The sequence below is a fragment of the Macrobrachium rosenbergii genome, chromosome 47 (genome assembly GCF_040412425.1).
Source record: "Macrobrachium rosenbergii isolate ZJJX-2024 chromosome 47, ASM4041242v1, whole genome shotgun sequence".
Classification (NCBI taxonomy): Eukaryota; Metazoa; Arthropoda; class Malacostraca; order Decapoda; family Palaemonidae; genus Macrobrachium; species Macrobrachium rosenbergii.
In genome coordinates this window covers 37,122,403-37,149,140 of record NC_089787.1, presented here as the reverse complement: position 1 = coordinate 37,149,140, position 26,738 = coordinate 37,122,403, and the positions used below count along the sequence as shown (strand labels likewise).

General features: G+C 37.0%; 1 protein-coding gene across 1 annotated transcript in view; it reads left to right on the top strand.

Annotated features, from left to right (window-relative positions):
- DNAlig4 (DNA ligase 4) overlaps window positions 1-18,137 on the top strand; it is an 87,835-nt gene extending 69,698 nt beyond the window's left edge. Inside the window, exons 24-30 of the mRNA XM_067090639.1 lie at window positions 2,839-2,976; window positions 4,333-4,473; window positions 10,590-10,707; window positions 12,310-12,575; window positions 13,935-14,036; window positions 14,355-14,458; window positions 17,849-18,137. Coding sequence (XP_066946740.1) covers window positions 2,839-2,976; window positions 4,333-4,473; window positions 10,590-10,707; window positions 12,310-12,575; window positions 13,935-14,036; window positions 14,355-14,458; window positions 17,849-17,978 — 999 coding nt within the window. The 3' untranslated portion in view covers window positions 17,979-18,137. The remainder of the gene's footprint in view (window positions 1-2,838; window positions 2,977-4,332; window positions 4,474-10,589; window positions 10,708-12,309; window positions 12,576-13,934; window positions 14,037-14,354; window positions 14,459-17,848) is intronic.
- Window positions 18,138-26,738: the final 8,601 nt, after the last annotated feature.

Below are 26,738 nucleotides of genomic sequence, written 5' to 3'. Positions count from 1 at the left end.
TGTTTACAAAAACGTCTCCCGTATGCCGGCGTTCGGTGAGTTAGCGCTGAAGCGGAAAAAGTTTTTTCAAAAAATCACGGCACGCTTAGTTTTTAAGATTAAGAGTTTATTTTTGGCTCATTTTTTTTTGTCATTGCCTGAAGTTTAGTATGCAACCATCAGAAATGAAAAAAAATATCATTATCATATATAAATATTGGAATATATGACAGCGAAAAAAAAAACTTGTATATAATTGTATATAAATCGCGCTGTAAGCAAAACGGTTAAAGCTAATGACTTAATTTTTTTTAGTTGTATTGGACACTAAATTGCGATGATTTTGGTATATAACAAATTTTAAAACAATCAAAGCAACACAGAGAAAATATTATCACAAAATGATGCATGAATTTGTAACGCGCGGATGTAAAAAAATTTTTGTTCCAAAAATTCACCATAAATCGAAATATTGTGCTAGAGACTTCCTGTTTGTTGAAAAATGAAGCTAATTGATTGAATATTACTAGACTGTAAGTGTTTTAGCTTACAATTGCAGTTTTCGACCATTTCGGTCGAGTTAAAGTTGACCGAAAGTCGAATTTTTTCTATTTATCGTGATTTATATGAAAATATTTCAAAACTGATAAAAGCTACAACCATGAGTTATTTTTTGTTGTATTGTAAATGAAATTGTGCACATTTTCATATACAAAACTTTATGTAACGACTAATATAAAACGGTGCAAATATTACGACAACGAGACGAAAAGAATTTCTGAGATGTTCGCCGAGTTACCAGCGCGAGACGTAAGGAAAATGTTTTTTAAAAATTCACCATAAGTCGAAATATTGTGCTAGAGACTTTCAATTTATTGCAAAATGAAGGTAAACGATTGAATATTACTAGAATGTAATAGTTTTAGCTTACAATTGTGTTTTTTGACCATTTCGGTCGAGTTAAAGTTGACTGAAGGTTGAAATTTTGGCAGTTATCGTGATTTATGTGAAAATATTTCAAAACTGATAAAAGCTACAACCATGAGCTAATTTCTGTTGTATTCTACATGAAATTGCACACATTTTCATATATAAAAGTTTATGTAACGACTAATGTAAAACGATGCAAACATTACGACAACATGACAAAAGAATTTCTGAGATGTTCGGCCGAGTTACCGCGTGCAGACGTAAGGAAAAAATTTTTTTTTCAGAAATTCACCATAAATCGAAATATTGTGCTAGAGACTTCCAGTTTGTTGCAAAATGAAGGTACATGATTGAATATTACTAGAATGTAAGAGTTTTAACTTATAATTGTGTTTTTTGACCATTTCAGTCGAGTTAAAGTTGACCGAAGCTTGAAATTTTGGCAGTTATCGTGATTTATATAAAAATATTTCAAAACTGATAAAAGCTACAACCATGAGTTATTTTCTGTTGTATTCTACATGAAATTGCGCACATTTCCATATATAAAACTTTATGTAACGACTAATATAAAACAGTGCAAACATTACGACAACGTGATTTGAAAAGAATTTCTTTTTTGCGGACGTAAGGAAAAAAGTTTTTTCAAAAATTCACCATAAATCGAAATAGTGTGCTAGAGACTTCCAATTGGTTGCAAAATGAAGGTAAATGATTGAATATTACTAGAATGTAAGATTTTTAGCTTACAATTGCGTTTTTTACCATTTCGGTCGAGTCAAAGTTGACCGAAGGTTGAAATTTTGGCAGTTATTGTGATTTATATGAAAATATTTCAAAACTGATAAAAGCTACAACCATGAGTTATTTTCTGTTGTATTGTACATGAAATTGCGCACCTTTTCATATATAAAACTTTATGTAACGGCTAATATAGAACAGTGCAAAAATTACGACAAAATGACGAAAGAATTTCTGAAATTTTCGGCCGAGTTACAGCATGGCGTAAGAAAAAGTTTTTTCAAAAATTCATCATAAATCGAAATATTTTGCTAGAGACTTCCAATTTGTTGCAAAATGAAGGTACATGATTGAATATTACTAGAATGTAAGAGTTTTAGCTTACAATTGCATTTTTCGACCATTTCGGTTGAGTCAAAGTTGACCGAAGGTTGAAATTTTTTGTAGTCAACGTTTGCTACGTCCACTCGGCATTCAACAGACAATTTTAGTCGACGTTTGCTACGTCCAACAGGCGTTTAAGGGTTAAAGTTGACCGAAGGTTGAAATTTTGGCGGTTATCGTGATTTATATGAAAATATTTCAAAACTGATAAAAGCTACAACCATTAGTTATTTTCTGTCATATTCTACATGAAATTGCACACATTTCCATATATAAAACTTTATGTAACGACTAATATAAAACGGTGCAAACATTACGACAACGTGACGAAAGAATTTCTGGCGCGGACGTAAGGAAAAAGTTTTTTCAAAAATTCACCATAAATCGAAATATTGTGCTAGAGACTTCCAATTTGTTGCAAAATGAAGGTACATGATTGAATATTACTAGAATGTAAGATTTTTAGCTTACAATTGCATTTTTCGACCATTTCGGTCGAGTCAAAGTTGACCGAAGGTTGACATTTTTTGTAGTCAACGTACGTTACGTCAACTTGGCACCCAACAGACAATTTTAGTCGACGTATGATACGTCCAGTAGGCGTTTAAGGGTTAAATGGTAGTATATTGTATTACTGAGAAAAAATGGATTATAAACTGACGCATTTATGTAATTTTTGGTGGGAATTGAAAATGCTTAGAAACCCACCAAATGAAAAATTTGTTATATTATTTTTTTAAGTTGCATCATATGATTTACAAGTTCTGTTTTATAAGATCCTTTCATTTTTGTTCTACTTTCCAGGTTAGAGCTGCAGAAGTGGTGAAGAGTCTCCTATATCAGACTGGTGTAACTTTAAGATTTCCCCGAGTGGAGAAAGTTCGTTATGACAAGCCTTGGTATGATATACTAACAACAAAGGAACTAAATGAATTGGAAAAGGTAAGGTGTATCTCCCAAATATAAAGTAAATTTAAGAATTTGTGGTCATGTTGAGTAATATTATATAGAATGTTGATATTTTATCATTATTGTTATTTGATGCAAACTTTTGTGTGGAAAAAACCTAGAAGACCATTAACTGGTTCAGCAAAATTCCACAGAATAGTCTGTATGCTTTGAAAATAATGACGAAAAGAGCCAAGAGATGGGCATACTATAGTATATATAAATCCACACTTAAGAACAATAGAGAAAATCCTAGAAGAAATAAGACAAAAATTAATTGAGTTTAGTAAGGTTAGTGTTCCAATAAGTGCATTAACTTTCTGTTGTAACATAAATGGAAAATTCAGTACCATTAATGCACACTAGATGTGCTTTATAAATTGTGCAACTGTCTGTTAATGTGTTACAGTATTTTACTCTACATAATAGTAGTTATACAGGAATTCATTTGATTGATGTTCTGAATTCATTATTATCATGTAATAACTGTATCATAAAGAAAATTAAATGAAATTGTTGTTGAGGTGAACTAATAAGTAAATTTAACATTGTAGAATGCCTGATGCAGAGGAGTGTAAAAGTAATCAGGAGTGAATTTCTTAAGGGATTATAAATTTGGTGGTTTTTATGTTTTACTGAAGGTTCTTTGAAGTGTCTTTTGGAGACCCTGTTGCATTGCTTTTTTCCTTTTACCTTTTATACTTTTTCATCTTCTCCTGCCTTGCATTCTAACTTCAACTTACCTTGCTTCAGTTTTTCATCAAGAGCAAATGTTTTGGGCAAACCCTATACTAGTCTAGTGCTGTAACACCTTAGTCTTGTTAAAATGCTCTATTACTTTATAATAATAATAATAATAATAATGATAATAATAATAATAATAATAATAATAATAATATTATTATTATTATTATTATTATTATTATTATTATTATTATTATTATTATTATTATTATTATTATTATTATTATTATTATTATTATTATTATTAGTATGGCACTTCCCATAATATTTTGCTTTTTCTGATGTTATAGTCAGTAGTCACAGAAAATACATATTTCTTTCAAATAAAATAAGATAGTCTGTTGGTAATAGATTTTTGTATAATAGTCGATGTGTCATGTACTGGTCTGACAGTGAACACATCTGCAATTATAACTGTAGTTGAAAACTAGGACATTTTAAGTAATGTAAAAATCACATATAGATTTTTCTTTGTTTAATGTCCTGTCACAGAGATTGAAGCTTTGGTTCACATATCTACAGTAAGAAATCCATGCCTAATTTAAAAACTTAGCTTACATTCTTGTGATTATAATTATACTTTTAGCACATATTTTGTATTCACAGGAAGCAAGTGGTAAACTTGCAACCAAACATTACATTGATGCAGGTGATGAACCTGCAGCCAAACGGAAAACGCCATCAAAAGCGGATCATCCCTCATTACCTTCACATTTTAGGCCTGCTGATTTAACAAAAGTTGTAAAGGTTTGTTTTATCGTTAACATTAAAATATAAATGATAGTTACTTGTTTGTAATTAATGCAGCTGTTAAATATGACCAAGCATTTTAAAGTAGGTACTTGTCTAGTCATAGATTTTACCAGTATTTTGTGGGATAGTGCAGACAGCAGGAGAAAGGGTTCTTGAGTAAGGAATCTCGTTAATTTGTTTTTTCATCATTAAAATTTGTTGCTTCTCGGCAGTGCTCTGTCTTTTAGTATTGGTTGTATTTTCCTTGTGTTCATCATTTGGTTCATATTGATGTATTTTATGTTTCCCAGTGTTCTAAGCACTTTTCAAACTCTATTATTTGAACAGTTGGCTCACTTTTCATGCCTTTTAAGAGGTTGATGATATCTGTAGCCACATTGAGTCAATTTTTTTGTGGTGTAGTAATATACTTTGATGCATACTTTCCATGATTACTCTCAGTAGTAAATAGAGATGGATATGGATCCCAAAAGGGCTTTCAAAAAGTGTGTGGTAGCTAACTGCCATCTAATTGCTGTTTATTTTTGTAATGAAAGCTTCGTTATGTAGGTGACCAAGTGCTAACTACAAAATCATTTGGATCCCTTACTATCCCCGGAGGAGTTGGTGACAGACCTGGGCTAGAAGCAGGTACTGATATGGCTATCTTCATTGGGAGACCAACCTTCAGTTCATCCTCACCAGCAGTGGTGACAGAGCTCACACCAATAGAGGAAATTCCCCTTGTGGAGCATGTATTTCCAGCAGAAGCAGCTGTACTCCTCTACTTTGCATCATTAGCATTTGAACTCCAGCCATCCTAAACCTCAGTCAGTCAAATCCAGTATAGGTGCCTTTACTCTTTCTGTGGGATTATAAGTTCCAGTAACACATCCCCTCCCCATCATCATTTAACCCCAGCAAGAGTGCTAGGACCCTGACAAAGCTCCCAAGCATAGGAGGGAGAAGATGATGATGTTAGTGGTGTCCCAGGTGCTGTGTTTCAGGATAGGTGTTGCCTTCAGAAGTGGAAGTCAGGGCAAGTGATAGGAGTGGAATCATAGGTATTAGAAGTGACTCAGCAAGACTATCAACTCCCCAGCTATTGGTTGCATTTGGCTCTTATGATTATAGCTCCAAGAAGTTACAAATTCTGGATAAAGAAGTCTCTTCCATGGTGGAGAAGGGGTCCATAGAGGAAATAGCTCAGTTTACTCGAAGGACACTTTGTTTAAAGGGGAAGGTTTTCTAATTCAAAGATCTCTGCGATGGCCTGTCTGTGGCACTGCAGGTCTTCATAAGAAACTTCACACCACTGGCTGCTGTGGTTGACAGGATTAGCATCTGCCTCTGTTACTACCTAGACACAGTTATTATGGCTGTGTTCTGGCCAGAATTACTTAACACCTGGGACTAAAAGCTAATGGATGGAAGTCAGATCTGTTAATCTCAACAGGAGTCGAATATACCTGTGCATGACACAAGACACCCTGCAAGAGAAGTGAAACCATCAGAAGACAGGATTTGGTGGATGGTGTGTGCTTTCCTCCTGTTCATGGATCAGGCCCCCATCACTGTAGAGACGTGGCAGGTAGCAATTCGTCACCCCGTCTTCATGGAAAAATTGGTTCCAGCCACCAGGTTCAGGATCTATATCCTCCAACAGCAGCTGATGTGGTACTAAAAGGTAGCATCCATGCCCAGAAAGCTGCCAATCCCATTTATTCAGGATGAATAGCGCCCTAGACATGGATGTTCTGTTTATGAACACCTCCAAGCAGGCCAAGGCTGTCTGGACAGAAAACAAGAGGCAGAGGCACATAACTAGCTGGAGCTCCAGGCTGTGTCCCTAGGGCTTCAGGCATTTTTGACATTATGGGAATGTTGAAGCACCAGTGTCACGGCAGACAACGCAGCTGCCACTGATTATCTTAGATGTAAAGCAGTGACACTCTTGGAAGGCCAGTGCCAACTTACAGTGCACAGCTTCACTTGGGTAAAAAATAATGGATCAGTATCATCCTGTACTGTGTTAAGGGAGGGAAAGAAATGTCATCACTGACCTAACGGTCCCTCAACATGGCATTTGTGTGTGACTGTTTGGTAGATTTGTTTCCTACTTCCACTAGCCACAATCTACCTGCATTCTGCTGTTTGGGTCATAAATATGATGCAGCACCAGTAAGACTTCTGGAATTGTATACTTTCCCTCCCTTTGGGATGGTTCAGCAGCTGCTGTGATATTGCCCTCATCTGCTGGGGAGGACCAGCATCTGTGCCTGGCTCAAGCTCGGGTTTTCACCCCTGCAGTGTACTAAGGACATTCTTGCCTCCCCATTAAGGTTGTATCTAAATATTGGTGCCAGGAAGCTGTTGGTTTACAATCATTCTAGCTCAGGCAAGCACCCTGAAGGTTTATTTAAATGGCTTAGGTAACATCTTTACCAACTAAGGATAAGAGCCTGTGAATTTCGAGGTCAGCCCCATGCTGTTCAAATATAACATGGAATTGACTTCATTTCTGAATACGGAAACACAGAGATGCCAGTCCACTATCTCAAGAGTTTTACCTCAGGTATGTAACTTATGAACATCAAGTAGCCTTGGGACAGATTGTATAGTATGGTGACATTGTGGTTGATCCCGTCTCTTCCCCTTTTTAACTTCTCTCTCTTTGTGGCACCTCCAGGACATCACCATGACCCTCATATGTTGGTAGCTGATCAAACAGTGCTTGGGCTAATGGACACTTGTCTCCTGTATTGAGCACACATGATGGCTACAGGTGTTCACCTCTCCTAGGACCCTTTGGCCTTTACCCTCTTAGGTTTCTGACCATTATTCTGCCATGGTACAGACCTTTGCCCTCCATCCCAAGTTGCTATTCACGCATCTTTAGATTATTGTTGTTATAATAAAAAAAATGCTTTTCTAAAAAACCCTGTTAATCATAATTGGTTTTTATGGCCTTCCACCCTTCCCAACACTTGTTCTGTTTAGGCCTTATGAGCATTGTGGAATGAGAATTGATATGGAGAGCAGGAGTAGGGTACCACCTGGAGTATGAAAAGTGTTCTGTTCATCTAAAGCTGGTTGGTCCAGGTATGATAGTTTTGCATGGAATAATACATCTTATTTAAGAATTTTTTTTTATTATGGATACATTGCATTTCATATTACTGAGATAATTTCATAATACAGTATATGTACAATAAAAATCCACAATTATATAGTAAATATATTACTATGTAAAATAAACCAAAGACTTTTTAACACTTGAACGGTGTTCCTCATCAGTGCTAACATTAAAATGTGAGGAAGGGTAGTTTTCTTAAGAATACTTTAAAAAAAAAAGGGGGTGGGCCAGGCAAGAAGATAACAGTCCATCACGGTAGTGCTGGTTTGGGTGTTATGTTATTCCAAGTTCAACAGGCAGTTGCGCCAACCTCCTTGATCTTCGAACTTGCGATGTTGCACCTGCCTGCGCTGCATAGGTGCCATAGTCGGAACCATCCACAGGGACGTCAGCTATCTGAAGAGAGAGGGGAAGAGGAAGCAGAGCATCAGGGTTCACACGGTCAACGTCAGTTTTAAAATTAAAATGTTTTATGTAGTGTTTGGCAACAAACCAGTTGATGAAAGGGTCTTCATTAGTAAATGACTTATCTTCAAAAGATACTCCCATGTTTATAGCAGCACCTTCAACTAATCTTCTCACGTGAGAACCATCACTTTTAAAAATAGTTTGTGCACCATACCAATTAATTCTGTGGTTTAAATTTAAACTATGAGCTGCCAAAGTGCTCCCCTGTGCATGAAGATCATAGGCCCTTCTGTGTTCCCTTAACCTTACATCCAGTCCCCTACCACTCTCCCCGTAGTAACAATCATTGCAGTCATGGCAGAGAACCTTGTAAACACTGTTGTTTCTCTTGGTGCTGTTATAATTCTTGGTAAGAGCTTTTGCCAATGTGTTTTTATAGGTATAAACAATTTTTATATCCTTTTGGTATTAATTCAAATAATCGTCCACTCTTGAGACTTCTTCTTCAAAGAGTAATGATACATGTTTCTTGTTATTCACTTCCTTATTAACATGATCTATATAAAACCTCCTATCAGCCTGGCTGATGGTGTCTAATAAAATATTCCAGGTACTTTAAGGACCTAAAGGTGTCTACGACATGGGAATTCTTTGTCTAGAAATTCAGGGTCACATATATGGAGAGCTCTCAAAACAAAACTAATAATAACATTCCTTTTAACTTGCTGTGAGTGGTGGGAAAAATAATGAATATAATTTTCTTTGTTAGTAGCTTTTCTAAAAACTGAAAATTTGAAAGAATTACTGTTTACATCCCTATGAATTACAACATCTAAGAAAGAAATCTTGCCATCAACCTCTTTTTCAACTGTAAATTTTATAGAATCGACAACGTTGTTGGCAGTATTCAGTAAGCAGTCTAAAGCTATGTCGTCGCCGTAAAAAATAATAAATATATCGTCTACATATCTCACCCACAGAGCAGGCTTGCAGTTTGGGTTACATCTCTTTAATATTTCAACTTCTATGAACTCCATGCACAGGTTGGCTAAAACTGGTGACAGTTGTTGAACTCCATAAGGTTGGCTAAAACTGGTGACAGTGGTGAACCCATAGAAAGACCAGCTTTTTGTTGGAGGCATTTGTAGTTGCTTCTCAATCTCAGATTTTCCTTTAAAGAGATGTAACCCAACCTGCAAGCCTGCTCTGTGGGTGAGATAAGTAGACGATATATTTATTGTTTTTTACGGCGACGACGTAGCTTTAGACTGCTTACTGAATACTGCCAACAACGTTGCCGATTCTATAAAATTTACAGTTGAAAAAGAGGTTGATGGCAAGATTTCTTCCATAGATGTTCTAATTCATCGGGGATGTAAACAGTAACTCTTTCAAATTTTCAGTTTTTAGAAGAGCTACTAACAAAGAAAATTATATTCATTATTTTTCCCACCACTCACAGCAAGTTAAAAGGAATGTTATTATTAGCTTTGTTTTAAGAGCTCTCCGTATATGCGACCCTGAATTTCTAGTCGAAGAACTCTCCCATGTCGTAGACACCTTTAGGTCCTTAAAGTACCTGGAATATTTTAATACTGACATCATCAGCCAGGCTAGGAGGTTTTATATAGGTCATGTTAATAAGGAAGTGAATAACAAGAAACATGTATCATTACCCTTTGAAGAAGTCTCAAGAGTGGACGATTATTTGAATTAATACCAAAAGGATATAAAATTGTTTATACCTATAAAAACACATTGGCAAAAGCTCTTACCAAGAATAATAACAGCACCAAGAGAAACAACAGTGTTTACAAGGTTCTCTGCCATGACTTTTTGATTGTTACTACGGGAGAGTGGTAGGGGACTGATGTAAGATTATGAACACAGAAGGGCCTATGATCTTCATGCACAGGGGAGCACTTTGGCAGCTCATAGTTTAAATTTAAACCACAGAATTAATTGGGATGGTGCACAAACTATTTTTAAAAGTGATGGTTCTCACGTGAGAAGATTAGTTGAAGGTGCTGCTATAAACATGAGAGTATCTTTTGAAGATACGTCATTTACTAATGAAGACCCTTTCATCAACTGGTTTACTGCCAAACACTACATAAAACATTTTAATTTCAAAACTGATGTTGACCGTGTGAACCCTGATGCTCTGCTTCCTCTTCCCCTCTCTCTCCAGATAGCTGACGTCCCTGTGGATGGTTCCAGCTGTGGCACCTATGCAGCGCAGGCAGGTGCAACATCGCAAGTTCGAAGATCAAGGAGGTTGGCGCAACTGCCTGTTGAATTTGGAATAACCTAACACCCGAACCAGCACTTCAGTGATGGGCTGTTATCTTCTCGCTCGGGCCCCCCACCCTTTTTTTTTAAACCATTCTTAAGAAAACTACCCTTACTTACATTTTAACGTTAGCACTGATGAGGAACACCGTTCAAGTGTTCGAAAGTCTCTGGTTTATTTTACATAGTAATATATTTTTACTATATAATTGTGGATTTTTATTATACAGATTGTTTTTCATGAAATTGTACTGTAAATCTATTAGCAATACAGTAAATACTTATTTATTTTCAGAAAGCAGATGTGCTTGCTGGCAAGGAGATTTGTGTCATGGGAGGCGATGAAAGTTTGACCAAACAACAAATAGAAAAGTTAATTGTTGAACATGGAGGATCTTTAACTCAGCACCCAAGTAAGTATTGTAGCTACAATATAAGATCCATTGCCTTAGAGAAATGTGCTAAAGTGAAATATTATTTACAGTGTCGTAAAAGAACAAAAACACAATTATCTTAGCTTATGTAAACTCAGGTTTATAAGCAAGTAATTTCCTTATACATCTAAAACCTCTTTCAAACTGAAATTTATTCTTGACTTCCATGAGCCTTTAAAATTTCAGTATTCTATGCATTAGTTAACCAGGCAGCATTTTATTCTCTCTCTCTCAGTAAATAACTAAATCAGTGAATAGATACATATGTAAATGGGAGCTAAAAGTGAAGAAATTTAAAAAGGGTTTACTGTAATGATTGAGAAAAAACCCATGCTGAAGTAAAATTGAATATGTGGAATTCTGTACAGTATATGTAACTATTTAACCTAAGCAACATATATCAGTTGTCATAGATGACAGTCAAACAAAACAGAATTTGAATCTGACCACCCTCATGAGATATAGGTGGCAAGAAGTAAATATGAAAATCAAGCTGCCACAAGAAAGTGGAAAATTACTTAACTTTTGTAACTGTTAAAAGAAATACCGTATTGGTCAGTTTCCTCATTTTGTTTCAAAATGACATTCAGGCATGTCTGTGTTGTCTTCACTTTTTTGGAATGAGGATATAGATGCAGAAGACTAAAAATTCATTAAAGCAACTGGACAGCTTGCTGGTGGTACAAGCTCTTAGCAAAGTTTGTTACTAAGAGGGTAAGCAATGACAGTGAAGACAATTAAAGATACAATTGATTCTAGGCTCTGTATTGGTAATGCCTTTGTTATGATATGATGAATTGTTTTAGGCATTGTATTTTCTTATATTACTAATGTAATTTAACCAGGCAACCAAACCAAGATTATGGGATCTCATACATTTAGTTTAAGTATTTAAACAAACCATATGAGAGCCAAGAATTTTGATTTATTTGTCTAGTTTAGTTTAATTAATGATATAGGATGTACTGTTGTCATTCATTACTTACACAGAACCTACAACTGACGTTTTTTGTTGTGTGCATTGTCATTGCTTGTCTTCCTAGTAATGCACTCTGTTAAGAACATACACCACTAGTAGGCTTTCCAGTTGCTTCAATGAACCTTTAGTCTTTTGTTTCTATTCTCATTCCAAAAAAGTGTAGGTGACAAAGGCATATTTAAGCATGTGGTTTGTACTTTGTCATTTCAAATAAAATTAGCATCAAGATCATTGTTAGTCCTTTGGAACTTTTATTACATTGTAAGTTCAAATAACTGGTTATCATTGAAGGATAGGTAAAATGGTCTAATAGTTTTTTGCATCAGTTTAAACTGTATTGTTTCTAATATTAGGAGTAATCTGGTATCACAGAATTCCTCATCAATATTCATGTCTTGAAGCCCCATCAAGGAAAAGTTAGTATGTTGCTGTTAGCTGATTCTTTCAACAGAATGCACTTTAGTATTTTTCCTCATGTAGTTTTTTTATTTTTGGTTGATGACTGAAAAGTGCTGCCGCTTTCATTAAAGAAAGAACCAAGACCATAGCATATGAGTTTTAGAATTTGATGTATGTTCACAATCCTTTACTTTTTGTTTCAGAAAAGGATACCTTCTGCATTGTGTCAGATACTTTCTCTGTTCGAGTAAATAATTATGTCAAATCGCACAATATAGTACGCCCATCTTGGATTGAGCTGTGCGTTAAGAGGAGTGCTTTGATGCCTTTTGGGCCTTTAGATGTGTTGTCACTTCTTGATGGGAAAAGAGACAGCATGAAGGAGCTCTTTGATGAATTTGGCGACAGTTACACAGACCCCCTGGATGAACGAATGCTGAAAAAGATAATGTCTAATATGAAAGAAAAGGTACAAAAATATTTTGAAGGTACTTTTGTAGCTCTGGAAGATGATATCCCCTCATTTTTGTACATCCTTCTCATTTTGTCTCCAGAAGGTAATTTGCCTTCTTAATTACTTTTCCTTTCTCTTTACCCTGTAAGATATACTTCTTTTTTTTAGAATATATATGTCCTTACCTTCAATCTCTGCAAGGAATGAGCTGCTGGAGGGTTGTAGTAGAAATTTTAGAAGTGCTGCTACAAGTATTAAAGGTACTATGTTTGAGTTTGTTGGCTGTAGATTTTCTTAAGGTCATTATTTTTTTTTGAGGTGAACAGAAAATAGCGGAACCCCAAATCTACTTTGATTCCTTTAGGAAATAATAATTTATAAGCTACTGTCTTACAAGGTGCTGACAAAATCTTTGATTGAAAATTAACAAAGCACAAGTAATATACACCCAAACCACTTCACTTGCAGTCCATACTATAGAGAACTGAACTCAGTGTAATTAGTGGTAGTTTGTCACTGTTATCATTGAAAATTTGAAATAATTTTTTATGCTAGTACAAACACACTGGATTTAGTCCAATTTATTTTCTTCTTTTTTATGAAAAAGAACAGGGATGTAAACCACAGTACATTTAATTTTGTTCATTGCAAACACAGCAGTCATTTTTATCCAGTATCGCTAAGTTTTTCTCCAAACTTGAACCCTTTTGTACAAGTGTCATAAGAAGCACACTCCAGAGCCATCCATCCAGATATCACCTCATATGTTGTCAGTCTGCCTAATTAGTAACAGCTGAGTAGAGTGTTCCTCAGCTTGTATTCTTTAGCAGTATTTATTGGTTCCTTCTTTTATTTTTATTTTGATACAAATCTCTTCCAGATTTTTTCCACACTTTGTCTATTTAGTGATAGCATTGGTGAAATATGAATACCTACATTGTATTAGGTTTTACAGTTCACCAGTAACTTTCAACTTTCAGTAAGTGATTACACAATTACTTTTTGCTGTATACCTTGCTAGTTTGCAGTATAGTGAATGTTCTATGATTGTGTTATATATTCAATTATGTTATGTTATTTAAGATATGAATATGCTTTTTCTGTTTTATCAGTTATGTCTTATTTGCTGTTCTCAATTTTAACTTAATACTGTATTTTTACATTTCTGCAAAGCTTAATACTTTTACATTTCTGCAAAGCTCTGAGACTTGGCACTTGCAGGGACACCAAATGAATTTATAGAAAATAACTGAACTTTTATATCTTAAGTGTTATGAGAAACTGCTCTGGCCTTCTAAATTCTAGCTATTTTCTGTATGTTTTATATTTCATTCTGGTTTTTATATTGTTTTATATGGTTGTATGGAATTTCAGTCTTGGAAGAAGCTGTCTCCAAAAGAAATGTATGAGCTTGATCAAGAATTGTGTGAACCTGGCAATATTAATGGTCTGTTTCGTATTATTGCTGCCCACTTTGTGAGTATTACATTCCTAACATTTCTTTTAGAATTTTATGAATTAATGACAATGTAGGTATTATTATTCAACTTTTTGAGAGGTACCCTAGTGTGATTCTCAGGCCATATAATTACTAACACAGGGTTCATTTAGTCATCTTTCCATGTTTGAAATGCAAAGTTTATCCCTATGTTAGTATTAGGTCAATTATAACAAATGATATTTTTTAATGTGTAAATTTGTAATTTTTAACTTTTATTTGCATATAATTTTAGATAGATAATAATATTCTGTTGAGTTTTACTGATAGTATGAATGGTTTGCTTTTCATTTCAGTATGATTGTGACTGTAATGATCTCCCAGCTCTTGCTTTTAGGCTGCATGGTGGAACACCAGAGAGGGATCTGTCCAAAGCTAGTCATGTAATCATTACCAACAGGTAAGTTACCACTGAACTTGAACGTCAGTTTATAATTTGTACTGTAAAATGTCAGTAATTCTAAGAGAATTTTGTTGATGTGGTTGAATTTGCCAAGTATCTCTACAGTGCTGATCTGCAATTCTAAAAGGGCTTGATTGCTGTGATGCAACACTTGGGGTGCTATGTTGCAAGCATGCGGTAATCCAGAGCTAATTATGAGGAGACCCATACATATGCCTTTCAATATTTGTGCATGCTGTGAAGGATATTCTTTTACAAATTTTAAAACTGTTAGGTTGTTTTTATAGAGATGTTTCAGATTATTATATTATTTTGACAGAATTAGGACTTGTGTATGGTTTTATTTTTATAGCAAGTACCAAAATGTATCCATGTTTATAGTAAAATCTTTCCAAGTGGTTATTGAATAAATAAAATTTTTAAAGTACTATGTAAGTGGCATACAAAATTGTTACTGAATTGGTTTGGACACAAAATTACATAGCTTTATGTGACAGCATGTAAGACCCCCACCAAATGGCAGAAGGGAACACAATTGTTATCAAAATATATAGCTACATTATGGCAGGAAAAAAAACTTGGACAAAGTATGCAACTATGACAACAAGCAAATCTTTTTGATAATAATGCTACTGAAATGTTCAAGAATAAACAAAGGCTCCATCTCTGCTTATGATGGATAACTGATGGTTAAAGTGAATTTATGAGTACTTAAATTTAGAAACAAAATCAAACAAAGAAACGGAATTTTAGGTTAAATATGAGACATTATTTAAAACTATAGATATTAGAATAATATCAGTAATTGTAATTCAGTAAAGTTACTCACATGATAGTGATTTTGTTAAGTCATTGTGTAAACCTACCATTTAGGCTAAACTGCATGAGTGTACAGTACTTTACTTACATGTATGCATTGCTTATACGAAACATGTGATGTATTATTTATAACAAAATGTTCAACACATATATTTTTTCAGTCTCTGCATTTGCAGGTTTATGTGTATGCATGCATTGCATTAAGACAAACCATACACTCTCATATACTAGTCTCTCTCTCTCTCTCTCTCTCTCTCTCTCTCTCTCTCTCTCTCTCTCTGATGTATTATTTATTCAGTACAAAATTGTGTTCAACACATATATTTTTCAGTCTGTGCATTTGCAGGTTTATGTGTATGCATTGCATTAAGACAAACCATACACTTCCTGTGCATATACTAGTCTCTCTCTCTCTCTCTCTCTCTCTCTCTCTCTCTCTCTCTCTCTCTCTCTCTCTGTGAGAGTCATTCTTTATAAAAAAAAACATTAACAAAAATGCCAAAACTTTTATTGGAAAAAATTTTTGATGGAGAGAGAGAGAGAGAGAGAGAGAGAGAGAGAGAGAGAGAGAGAGAGAGAGAGAGAGAGAGAGAGAGAGAGAGAGCGCAAACACACAGTAAGCACATTGCTGTACATAGTTTGTGTGTATGAGTTTGCTTTTTAGTGTATCATTTTACTGTAAATGTGACTGTCATTGGCTGTATTGATGTATGGATTTAAGCACTCTTCACACTACCATCAGAGTTAGGTGAGCACAGGATAATGTATGGTGTAAGATGCTAGATATTAAATAGTAATAAAACTGTGAAAATAGGTGTTGTTTATTGATAATAAATGATAAAATAACAGTTCAGGATGCAAGTATGGCATTTTAGAAGGATTTCTCTCATGCAGCTGGAATCCCTTTGGTCCCCAGGTGCTTGTTATTACGGATTTTGCTGCAGTAATAGTTCCCCCAGTCTAGTTATTATAGTACAGTAGCATTTTACAGATTTTATAAATGCTGTTGCATTTGCTGTGGTGCTTGACTTCCAGCATTCTGTTAACTCAGCATTGAGGTTAGCATAATTGGCTCTTTGGATAAGGTCAAACAACAGGCCGATGTATGTATTTGCAAAATAGAAATGAAACTTCAGATCTCAATATTGAGGCCCATTGTAGAACTTGAAATCCAAACTTTTCTTCAGTATTTACCTACTCTGGAAGTAACTCTCAATTTTCTTTGTCTCCAAAATGAGGGTAGTTGGTGCTTCACTTTGTTCTGTAAACCATGTGAGTTATTGGGTTTTACATGATGCTTAGCTTAATAATGATCTGCAGCATTGCCACATAGTACTTCCAATATTTGTCTTTATTTTTACATGACTTGAACATACTGGCTACTTTGTACCGTCATTAAAGTACTGTATATGCAGTTTGGCATATTTTTTTAGAACAGTTCTGTTTCATCATTGTTCAAAAATTAATTTGGAAGCTGTCCATTTCATTCAGTCAACTTCTTCAACTTTGGCCTGAAATGTAGCTGCTGCATCTTCATTGGAAAAAGCAGATGGTCCTGTTGGTTCCACATTTTCAAGTCCGTATCAGTCCTGGACCCAGTGAAACATCTTTTATTTGCCATAAACAGTGTCATATTGCTCAGTCTAGCAGATGTATTAGCAGTCTTTGTAAGGGCTCAGTGCTTTGTGGTACAACATATTGGTGTCAACCAGAGCACGGTTTTTGTTTTAGTCTTCCAACTACAAGAGTAAAGCTTTTCTATCTTCACTAAACATCTATCTCTTAATATGGACATAGCTTTCAGAGTTGAAGGGGCAAAAACAAAAATAGCATGATTATCCTTTTTTCAGCCATTCCTTCTGATGACCCATTCTTCTACATTCTGGGTACTCTGGGAATGTAGTCTTCTTCTGTATATCATTTAGAATTTCTGTCATATATCTTTAGAAAGTGACTTGACGGACTGGCCCAGGCTTAGCAGATTTGCCTTCATCAGTGCTTTCACACTTTGGTGCTCAATTTTAATTTAATATTTCTCAAAGTTCTAAATAAATGGTATAACTTTAGCAAGCATGGATATAGTCATTCACTTTTTGGATGCTATAGTGTGACCTAGGCATTATGTTGGATGAGAGGGTGAAGTGGTAAGGACCAGTGAGATGAAGGAACAGCATCCCCAGAATGAATCTAAAGTGGGTCGCTGGCCAAGGTGGTGGCTTTGTCAGTAACATTTTTGATTGAAAAGTGCAAATTTTCAGATTGCTTCTGTTTAAATATTCAGTTTCCCATGGTGGATAACTGAAGTTAGGTCTGCAGAATCCATGCATAGTATAACACAGTAAAATTTTACTCTATCTTGATTTGTTGTTATCCCAAAGGGTAACTAATTGGATTCCAGTGTAAAGTAGTTTTTCCCTAAGCCTTTACATCTGGAAGGTATGTGATATAATAGTCAGTTACCAAATGAATGCATGTCTTGTGTTTGGCATTTGGATAACTGGACTGTAATTACTTTTAGGAAGAATAACAGTGTTTACATTATATCAATATATTTTCTCATTCTTGCAGTGATAAACTTAAGTTCCGACCTAGTGAGTTAGCTGGCCAGCATTTGGTGACCTGTGATTGGATCTACGATTGCATTGACAAGAGAAAACTTTTAGAAGAAAGACATTATGCACCCATATGCCTTGCATAATGGTTGTTTAATGATATATGAAAACTAATGTAATATTTGTAGTATTCATGGAATAATCATGCAATACAGCACTGTGATTTATTTAGAAATTTTTATTTGATTATGGTTATGTATATATATTTTTATGGATTTACAAAATACATTAACTCATTGTGTTTACCTTGTCTTTTATTGTTGCGTATTATTATTATTATTATTATTTTTTTTTATTGCTTGGTCTATCACAGTCATCCTATTCAACTGGGTGGTTTTTATAGTGTGGGGTTCCGGGTTGCATCCTGCCTCCTTAGGAGTTCATCACTTTTCTCACTGTGTGCACTGTTTCTAGTAGCACACTTTTCTGCATGAGTCCTGGAGCTACTTCGGCATCTAGTTTTTCTAGATTCCTTTTCAGGGATCTTGGGATCATGCCTAGTGTCCCTATGATTATTGGTACAATTTCCACTGTCATATTCCATATCCTCCTTATTTCGATTTTCAGGTCTTGATACTTATCTACTCTGGTGTCCCATGGTATTGCGACATCATTGAGTGATACTTTCTGGTCTATTTGCACTTATCACCCTATTTGTTCTGATACCATAGTCCCAGAGGATCTTTGCCTAATCATTTTCTATCACTCCCTCAGGTTGGTGTTTGCACCACTTATTACTGCAAGCTAACTGATGTTTCTTGCACAGGCTCCGGTGGAGGGGTTTTGCTACTGAATCATGCCTCTTTTTGTACTGGTTCTGTGCAAGCGCCAGACATTCACTTGCTATGTGGTTTATGGTCTTGTCTTTCATATTGCACTTCCTGCATATGGGTGAGATGTTATTTCCATCTATTGTTCTTTGGACATATCTGGTTCTTAGGGCCTGATCTTGTGCCACTGTTAGCATTCCTTCTGTTTCCTTCTTGAGTTCTTCCCTCTGTAGCCATTGCCATGTTTCATCTCTGGCCAGTTCTTTTGTCTGTCTCATGTACTTTCCGTGCATTGGTTTGTTGTGCCATTCCTCTGTTCTGTTTTTCATTCTCCTGTCTGTATATTTCTGGGTCTTTGTCTACTTTTATCAGTCCTTCTTCCCATGCACTCCTTAGCCACTTGTCTTCACTGGTTTTCAGATATTGCTCCAGTGTTCTGCTCTTGATGGTGACACAGTCCTCTATTCTTAGTAGCCCTCCCCCCCCTTCCTTTTGTGTTATGTATAGTCTGTCTGTGTTTGCTCTTGGGTGTAGTGCTCTGTGTATTGTCATGTGTTTTCTAGTTTTTGGTCTATGCTGTGGAGTTCAGCCTTCGTCCACTCCACTGTACTCCTGCTCTGTATCTGATTACTGGTACTGCCCATGTGTTTATGGCTTTCGTCATGTTTCCGGCATTGAGTTTGACTTGAGTGTCTCCTTAAATCTCTGCATATACGGTATTCTTTCCTGATTATGTCCTTCATCTCTTGGTGTTTTATATCCTCTCCTTGTATTATTCCCAGGTATTTGTATCCTGTCTCATCAATGTGTTTAATGCTGTTCCCATCTGGTAGCTTTATCCCTTCAGTCTTTGTTACTTTACCTTTTTGTATGTTGACCAAGGCACATTTTTCTATTCCAAACTCCATCCTGATGTCCCCAGATACAATCCTTACAGTCTGGATTAGGTTATCTATTTCCTTGATGCTCTTACCATACAGCTTGATGTTGTCCATGAACATCAGATGGTTAATTCTGTTGCCTCTTTCTTGAGTTGGTACCCAGCATCCATCTTCTGCAGTACTTTTGTCATGGGATTCATGGTTACTACAAAGAGTAGTGGGGACAGTGAGTTGCCTTGAAAGATCCCTCTCCTGATGTTAGCCTCTGCTAATCTTAGCACAGAGCTTGTAAGTACTGTATTCCAGTTGCGCATTGTATTTTTAAGGAAGCTGATGGTATTTTCCTCTGCCCCATTTCAGGCATTCTACTAGCCAGGTGTGCGGTATCATGTTGAATGCTTTCCTGTAGTCAATCTATGCCATGCTTAGGTTGGTTCTCCTTCTCTTACTATTCTTCATTACCATTTTGTCTATTAGGAGCTGGTCTTTTGTGCCCCTACACTTCCTTCTGCTGCCTTTGTGTTGGTGGGGGATGGTGTTTGCATTCTCTAGGTAGTTGTATAGCCTTTCACTGATGATGCCTGTTAGTAACTTCCACGTTATTGTTAGGCAGGTGATAGGCTTGTAGTTGCTTGCTGTATTTCCCTTCTTCTTGTCTTTCTGTACTAAGGCTGTTCTCCTTGTGGTCATCCGTTTGGGTGCATGGTGGTTTGTGATACAATGCTGGAGTTGTTCTGCTATTTGTGGGTGTAGGGCCTAAGTTTTTGAGCCAGTATCCATGGACTTCATCGGGACCTGGGGCTTTCCAGTTGGGCGTTTTCTTTAGTTGGTGTCTGACTGTGTCTGTTGTGATCTCAGTGAATCATTGTTTTATTCTCCCCATTTCTTCTACCGTGATTTCCTGGAGCCATGTTGCATGTTTGTGTGATACCGGATTGCTCCATATGTTTTCTCAGAGTCTCTTACTTGGTTTGGGTTCAGGGATTTCCTGGTGGTTGTCTTCCCCTCTTTGTTGGCTGTATAGTCTTTTCTGTTGGTTCCGAAGAGCTTGTTCTGTTAGTATCCTTTATTCCTGTTCATGTACTGTTGGATCTTACGTGCTTTGGCTTTAAGCCTCTGTTTTATATCTTCTATTGTGTTGTTTAGTCCCTTCTCCTGTACTTTACGAGTATATTGCTCATTCATTTCCTATCTTGTTTTCTTGCTTCTTAGCCTCTTTGCTGCCATCTCTTTCAGTTTACTCAAGTCAGATCTCATCACCATGATTTGTTTTTCTAGGCACATTTTCCAAGGTGGGTGCTGTTTTGGTTTCTGTTGGGTTGGTTGTGATGGTGGTGTTGGTGTTTGTATCTCCATGAGTTCTACTACTAGTCTTGCTCCTGCATATGCCAGGTTATTTGTTTCTGTGATACTGGTGGTGTGGATTAGTCTCATTATTTCATTAACTTCACTTGTTTTTTCCCCTAATTTCTTTGTGTTGTAGGCTTTCATGAAGGGGGATCTTTGTTCTTTCTGTACCTGGCTTTATCCATTGTCTGATCTTTTCCACCCATTCTGACCTCTCTGTTACATCTTCGGTGTTTCCTCATGTGTCGTTGTTTGGTAGCTCATCATTCCTGTCATTTTCTGTGTCATCATCTTTTAGTTCGTCTTCTTGTCCTTCGTTACTGGGTGCTATTTCTCTTTCCAGTTCCTCTCTTTCTGTTATGGAAAGCCAGTTCTTTTTCTTCATGTTCCTTACTTGGTATGCGAGCCTCTGTTCTGTTTGAGGGTTATTTCTCTCATTCCAGATGTTGACCAGTCCTCTTCTGTATCGTCTTTCTGTCAGGTTGCTTCTGATGTAGCATCTCCATATTTCCTTATATTGCAATACACTCCCTGAACACCTGAATTAGCCCTGGTCACCTACCAGCCCAAACTACATCCCCATAGCTTTTACCCACTAAGTGGGCAATTAACTGTCAGCGTTACCAACGCTTACAGGAAAATCTTGTCAGATGAGTTACCTGAAGCACCGTTGGCAACACTGCTGCAAGTCCCGATTGCTTTTTGTTCGCCGTGCTGTGTGGGTGTGTCCCACATCAGGCGAACTTTTGGTCATTTAGCCCGACCCCTATTTAAGAATTTGGACATCACACGATTTGGACTGTTTTCAACGCTTTTTCTCCTGGATGGATACTTTATTGATTGGATTTGGAACTTCTCTCCTGATTTTGACTTTGGGATCGGTACTTTGGACTCGTTTGGATAAGCCAACCAAGAAGACATTGCTGTCTGCTAGTGCCGATGCTTCCACTTCATTTACATCTTCGACAACAGAGCCTTCTACTTCTGGAGATGCTTATGCTCATCGGCCCTACACGTCCTGCAAGCATAGGATGAGTACCCTCAAACACGATCAACATTCTGTTTGTATTTTATGTAGGAAGATGCAGTGTAGTATCAGTCAGATAGGCGGCGAGTCTTGGTTGGTAGATCAGATGGAATAATTATTCAAAAAGTTAGAGGACAAGTTACCAGCTAGCATGTCTAGTCTATTTTTTTTTCTAGCTTTATGATTAAATTAACGGAAACTAGAGATAAGGATAGTAGTACAGTCACGTTCAAAACTTACGATACTCTCAATCTAGATTTTCGGACAAATTGTCAACATAGAAAGCAACATCTGGCAACTACGGCATGGGGAGGGTGCCGCAGGCAGCATAGTTGCTGAGGAGTCACTGATTTAAAGGGACACGTTATCTTTCTAATTATCGTAGTGGCTTACTTGTGATTTCGGGCTCTATGTTTTTACTTGAGAAAAAGTTAAAAAGTAAAAAGCAAAATAACAAAAAGCAAAGCTTTTGCGTTATTAATTATGTATAGTTTCACTATTCAAGCTCTCATTTTGAATTAAATCACATTACTAGGCTTATTGGTCCTTGACATTTGTTTGTATTAAGTTGTTCATTGTAGGCTTAATGCCTACTTACCTTGCATATAATAAGTATTGATGCAAGTCTATTGTTATTTAACTGAATCATAAAGGATAAAAGGAATAGAAACAATAATTCACATAAAGATTTTAATGAATTATGAAACGTGAAATGCCCTAAGAAACTAAATATAAATTATATTTCATGCAATCACGCAAGAACACAACGGAAATATGAAGCATAAAAATAGTCTCTCTTTCTCACAGTTAACAACAGTTCGTCAAATAATTTAATTTTCCTACTGTGTCTTACACATTATGATAGTGAATAAAAAGTAATAGTAAATTTATATTCCTTTGGTATAATATGAATTAATATTCCTTTGGTATAAAAGTAAATAAATTTCCCTTTTTATAAAGATGAAATAATACATTATTAACCTATGACATAAATATGAATAACAAAAAATTAGTCTAATATTTAGTATGACCTCCATCATTGTCAATCACAGCTCTTAGTCTATTTGGCATTGAATCTACTAACCTTTGACAATAATTATTCATCCCTCTTTTCGGTCTTAATGACTCCCACACAGATAGGCAGTGTTTGATCAGTGCAGGTTTGGTTTTATTGTCCCAGTATCCCATTCCCTTACCATTTGTCCCCAAAGATTTTCTATCGGATTGAGGTCAGGAGATTTAGCTGGCCAGTCTATACGTATAACATTGTTCTGTTCAGCAAACCATTCGCTGACCACTTTCGAGTTATGAACAGAAGAGTTGTCCATTACAAGATAGACTGGCAAATGACCCGGTAGTAGAAGTTTCCTCACTGATGGGATCAGGACTTCATCCAGAATTTCTACATATTGCTGTCCGGTTAAACAACGTCGATGGGAATCAGTTCCCCTGGTCCACACGCAGCCATCCATCCCCATAATCCTGCAGAAATTCTTCCACTTCGCGCGACGGTTGAATATTTTCTTTATTGAACCTAGAGATTGAGATACACAAAAAAATGTTATCGCAAGTAAACGAAGAAAATATCAACGCTGAATATCACCAATAGTCTATTAATAAAAATGAGCAATAAGGAATTTACATTGATATTGAGATTGTTTTCTCACTCTCGATAGGTAATTCGTTAGAATTCCAATAGGCTTGAAATGTTATCCTTGAAAGCAAAAAGAAAAGTTATATTTTAAGGAGCTTGTTGGTATTTAATCAGTGTAGTAAGGAACGTTCCTGTTACACATAGGCCTAAGCCCACATGAAAACTATTGGTATTAATTACTTACCTTGTAGGTATTTAATCAGTGTAGTAAAGAAAGTTCATGATACACATAGGCCTAAGCCTACATGAAAACTATTGGTATTAATTACTTACCTTGTAGGTATTTAATCAGTGTAGTAAAGAAAGTTCATGATACACATAGGCCTAAGCCTACATGAAAACTATTGGTATTATTTACTTACCTTGTTTTATTAGGAGGTCGCCAGCAGTGGAGTATACCATGATCGTCGCTAGCAAAAGTCTTCTCATCACACCATAATTATAACGTTATCCCAGAATCCTGACTCAAACGGTAGATACTGAAGAGCGAAAGCTACTCGTTGCTCTTGGTGATTTTGAGACAAGGAGGTTTGATTGCCGGTCTCTTGGTGATGAATTCCTTGGTTGTGTAATCTCCTTCTCACCGTAACATTAGAGATTTGAAGACCTAATTCCTGATTCACTTTCGCAGCAGTTGTTATAGGCTGTGAGATAGATAACTTTAGCAACGATCTGTTCATCCTGCTCTCTAGTAGTGCATCGGGGTCGACCTTTTCTAGGCTGATTCTGGAGGTTCTCTTCTTCGTTGAACCGTTTGATCCACCTGAATACTGTTGTCCGACTGATATTTAATTTGCGGCTAATTTCTTTCTATGGGGAGGATATTATTTTTATGCAGTTCTATTATGACTCTCCGTATAGCTAATGAGGTTTCTTGTCTTTTGGCTCCAGGATTTATTTGAAGTCGCCCAAGATGCTCCATCATCACAACGTGAAGTCGGGTCAGCAGAAGTAGGCTAAATACTGAGCAGGAGCACCACCACTGTGTCACGTGACAAGTTGCACATTGCTTTGGCGGCTTTTCAGGCGTGCCAACCTTTCGGAGTCAGGGTGCGAATTTTCTCGTGCTGTTATTGTTTCGGGAGATTGCGTGTGGTTGCCAGCCCTGATGTTATCGTTCACATTTCAGAATGTTTCGTTTTATTTCGTGTATAATATCCAGAAAGGCAAACTTTTGAGTAGTGAAGATTTTTATTTTATTTTATATTATGTATAGTATTAATATATGTACTGTGTTGCTCTTATAATTCAAAATAAGTTTATAAAAAAATCAAAATAATTCTTTTCACTTGTGAACGATAATCAAAGTACACAGTATCGTCACTAATGAACGCGACTGTACTAGTGTTGTAGATACTAATCATTCTTTTTCAGCCACCCTGCCTGTTCCAGAACCAGCCCTAACTTGTGCCGGGGGTCATGGAGAACCGCAGACCTTGAAGGTAGGATCTGCCGGGCCCCAGCGCAGAGCAGGCAGTGTTGGCAGCAGATTTCCCCCCTTCCCTCTAAAAGCGTAAGTTCTAAGGTGAATTTAGAATTAGGAATCACTCAGACGAATAGGAATTCTACTTTAGGAAGTATTCAGGAAGAGTAGGTGAACGTGCAGTCTTCTTTGGGTTCAGGTTTGGTTAGGGTCACTAATGTTTAGATCTCTCATTAGATCAATCGTCGGTTTCATTTCCTGCTTCATGCTCTGTGCAACAAAAGGTTTCCAGATCCTTGGAGGGTCTTTTGGATTTGGTTTCTGATGTATCTGGTTCTGAATTTGTTTTGTTTTTCCTTGAATACTCCTTCTTCGAAGGTTCCTTTTCCTTCAGGGGTTAAAATTTCTTTTGTGTTGCGATGGTGGTAATTCTGGCGATTGAGTTTTCCAATATTCATGATCATGTCTTAAAGAATTTTCTGAATTTGATAATGATGTCTATCAAGATTTTCAGGGCAGAGGGGAACAGAACCAGTCTATTTTCTTTCTTTGAAATCTATGGCCTCTTCGGCCACTACGGAATTTTCCCTTTTTCCCCATTTTCTTCTAAGCCTTCTTCCATTGCCCTTCTCAATCTTCTTTTTCAGTCCGCTCTTTGGACGGCTCTTTGGGGTCTTTGTTGCTCATCCTGTTTTCTTGGCTTTTAACTCGGCAGAGCAGAGGCTTTTCTTGGTTCAACCCTGTGATATTAGAGCTTCAGCACTTTTAACGGATCCGTCGTCTTTATCACCTTTTGCGAATCCTCTAGTTTCTCAGGCACCCAATCTAGTTGCTTCTCAAATGTTTGCGGAGGTGTCAGCAACTCCTTATTTTCATTCTTTACGGGTTCCTAACCGTAATATATCCTCTGCGATTCTTGAAGGTGCTACGGCAGTTGGCGGTTCACCTGCGCCAGCGTTCAGTGTATCAGCACCAATAGTTTCCTCAGCCTTTCCATTCTCCAGGATAGCTGGTAATTTGCCTTCCTCTGTTACCTTGGGTTCGGTACCTTGTAACTTCCCCTTCGAAACTCCTTTGAGTTTGGTCCAGTTGGTACCTTCTCCATCTGTCCAACGTCGGCGTTAGGTGCTCCAGTGGTTACTCCGAGTGTGGCTTCTTCCTTCTTCCCTCCTTCAGCTTCTTCTTTCTCAACTTTCTTGCAGGTTTCTCTGTCCCTCCGTCTAGGCATCCATGTAGGTTTGGGGTTGATTCCGGGTCATCAAGGTCTTCAGTTCCGGATTTCCATTCTCATGCAGTTTTGATACATCCAGATTTGCTTGGTTTGCGTGTTGTGGTCTCTTCGCTCTCAGGAGTGGGTGTTGTCCGCCCAGGTGTGGCCTGCCCAGGTGTTACATCATCCTCGTTGGGTGGTGTAGGGTTTGTGCAACCTACTTTGGTGCCTCCAGTATGTTCGCGATTGATGCGTCAGGTGTCCGTCTCACGCCCCAGGTTTGGCGAGTTCCGGGTTTTCAAGTTCGGCGTTTGCTAGGGGTCGGCCTGCCTCTTTCCTGTTCCGGCTCGGTCGGACCAGTCCAACAAGGATTGTTCATTTGAAGAAGAGGATCTGGTAGCGGATATTAGTTCTCCTTCAGCAGATGAGAATGAGTATAAGCGGATGGTGGACTTCATCCACACTCTCTATCCTCAGTCCAAGGTTCCAGAGGAGCCTACACTACCGAATCAACTGATGTTTGAGTCGCTATAT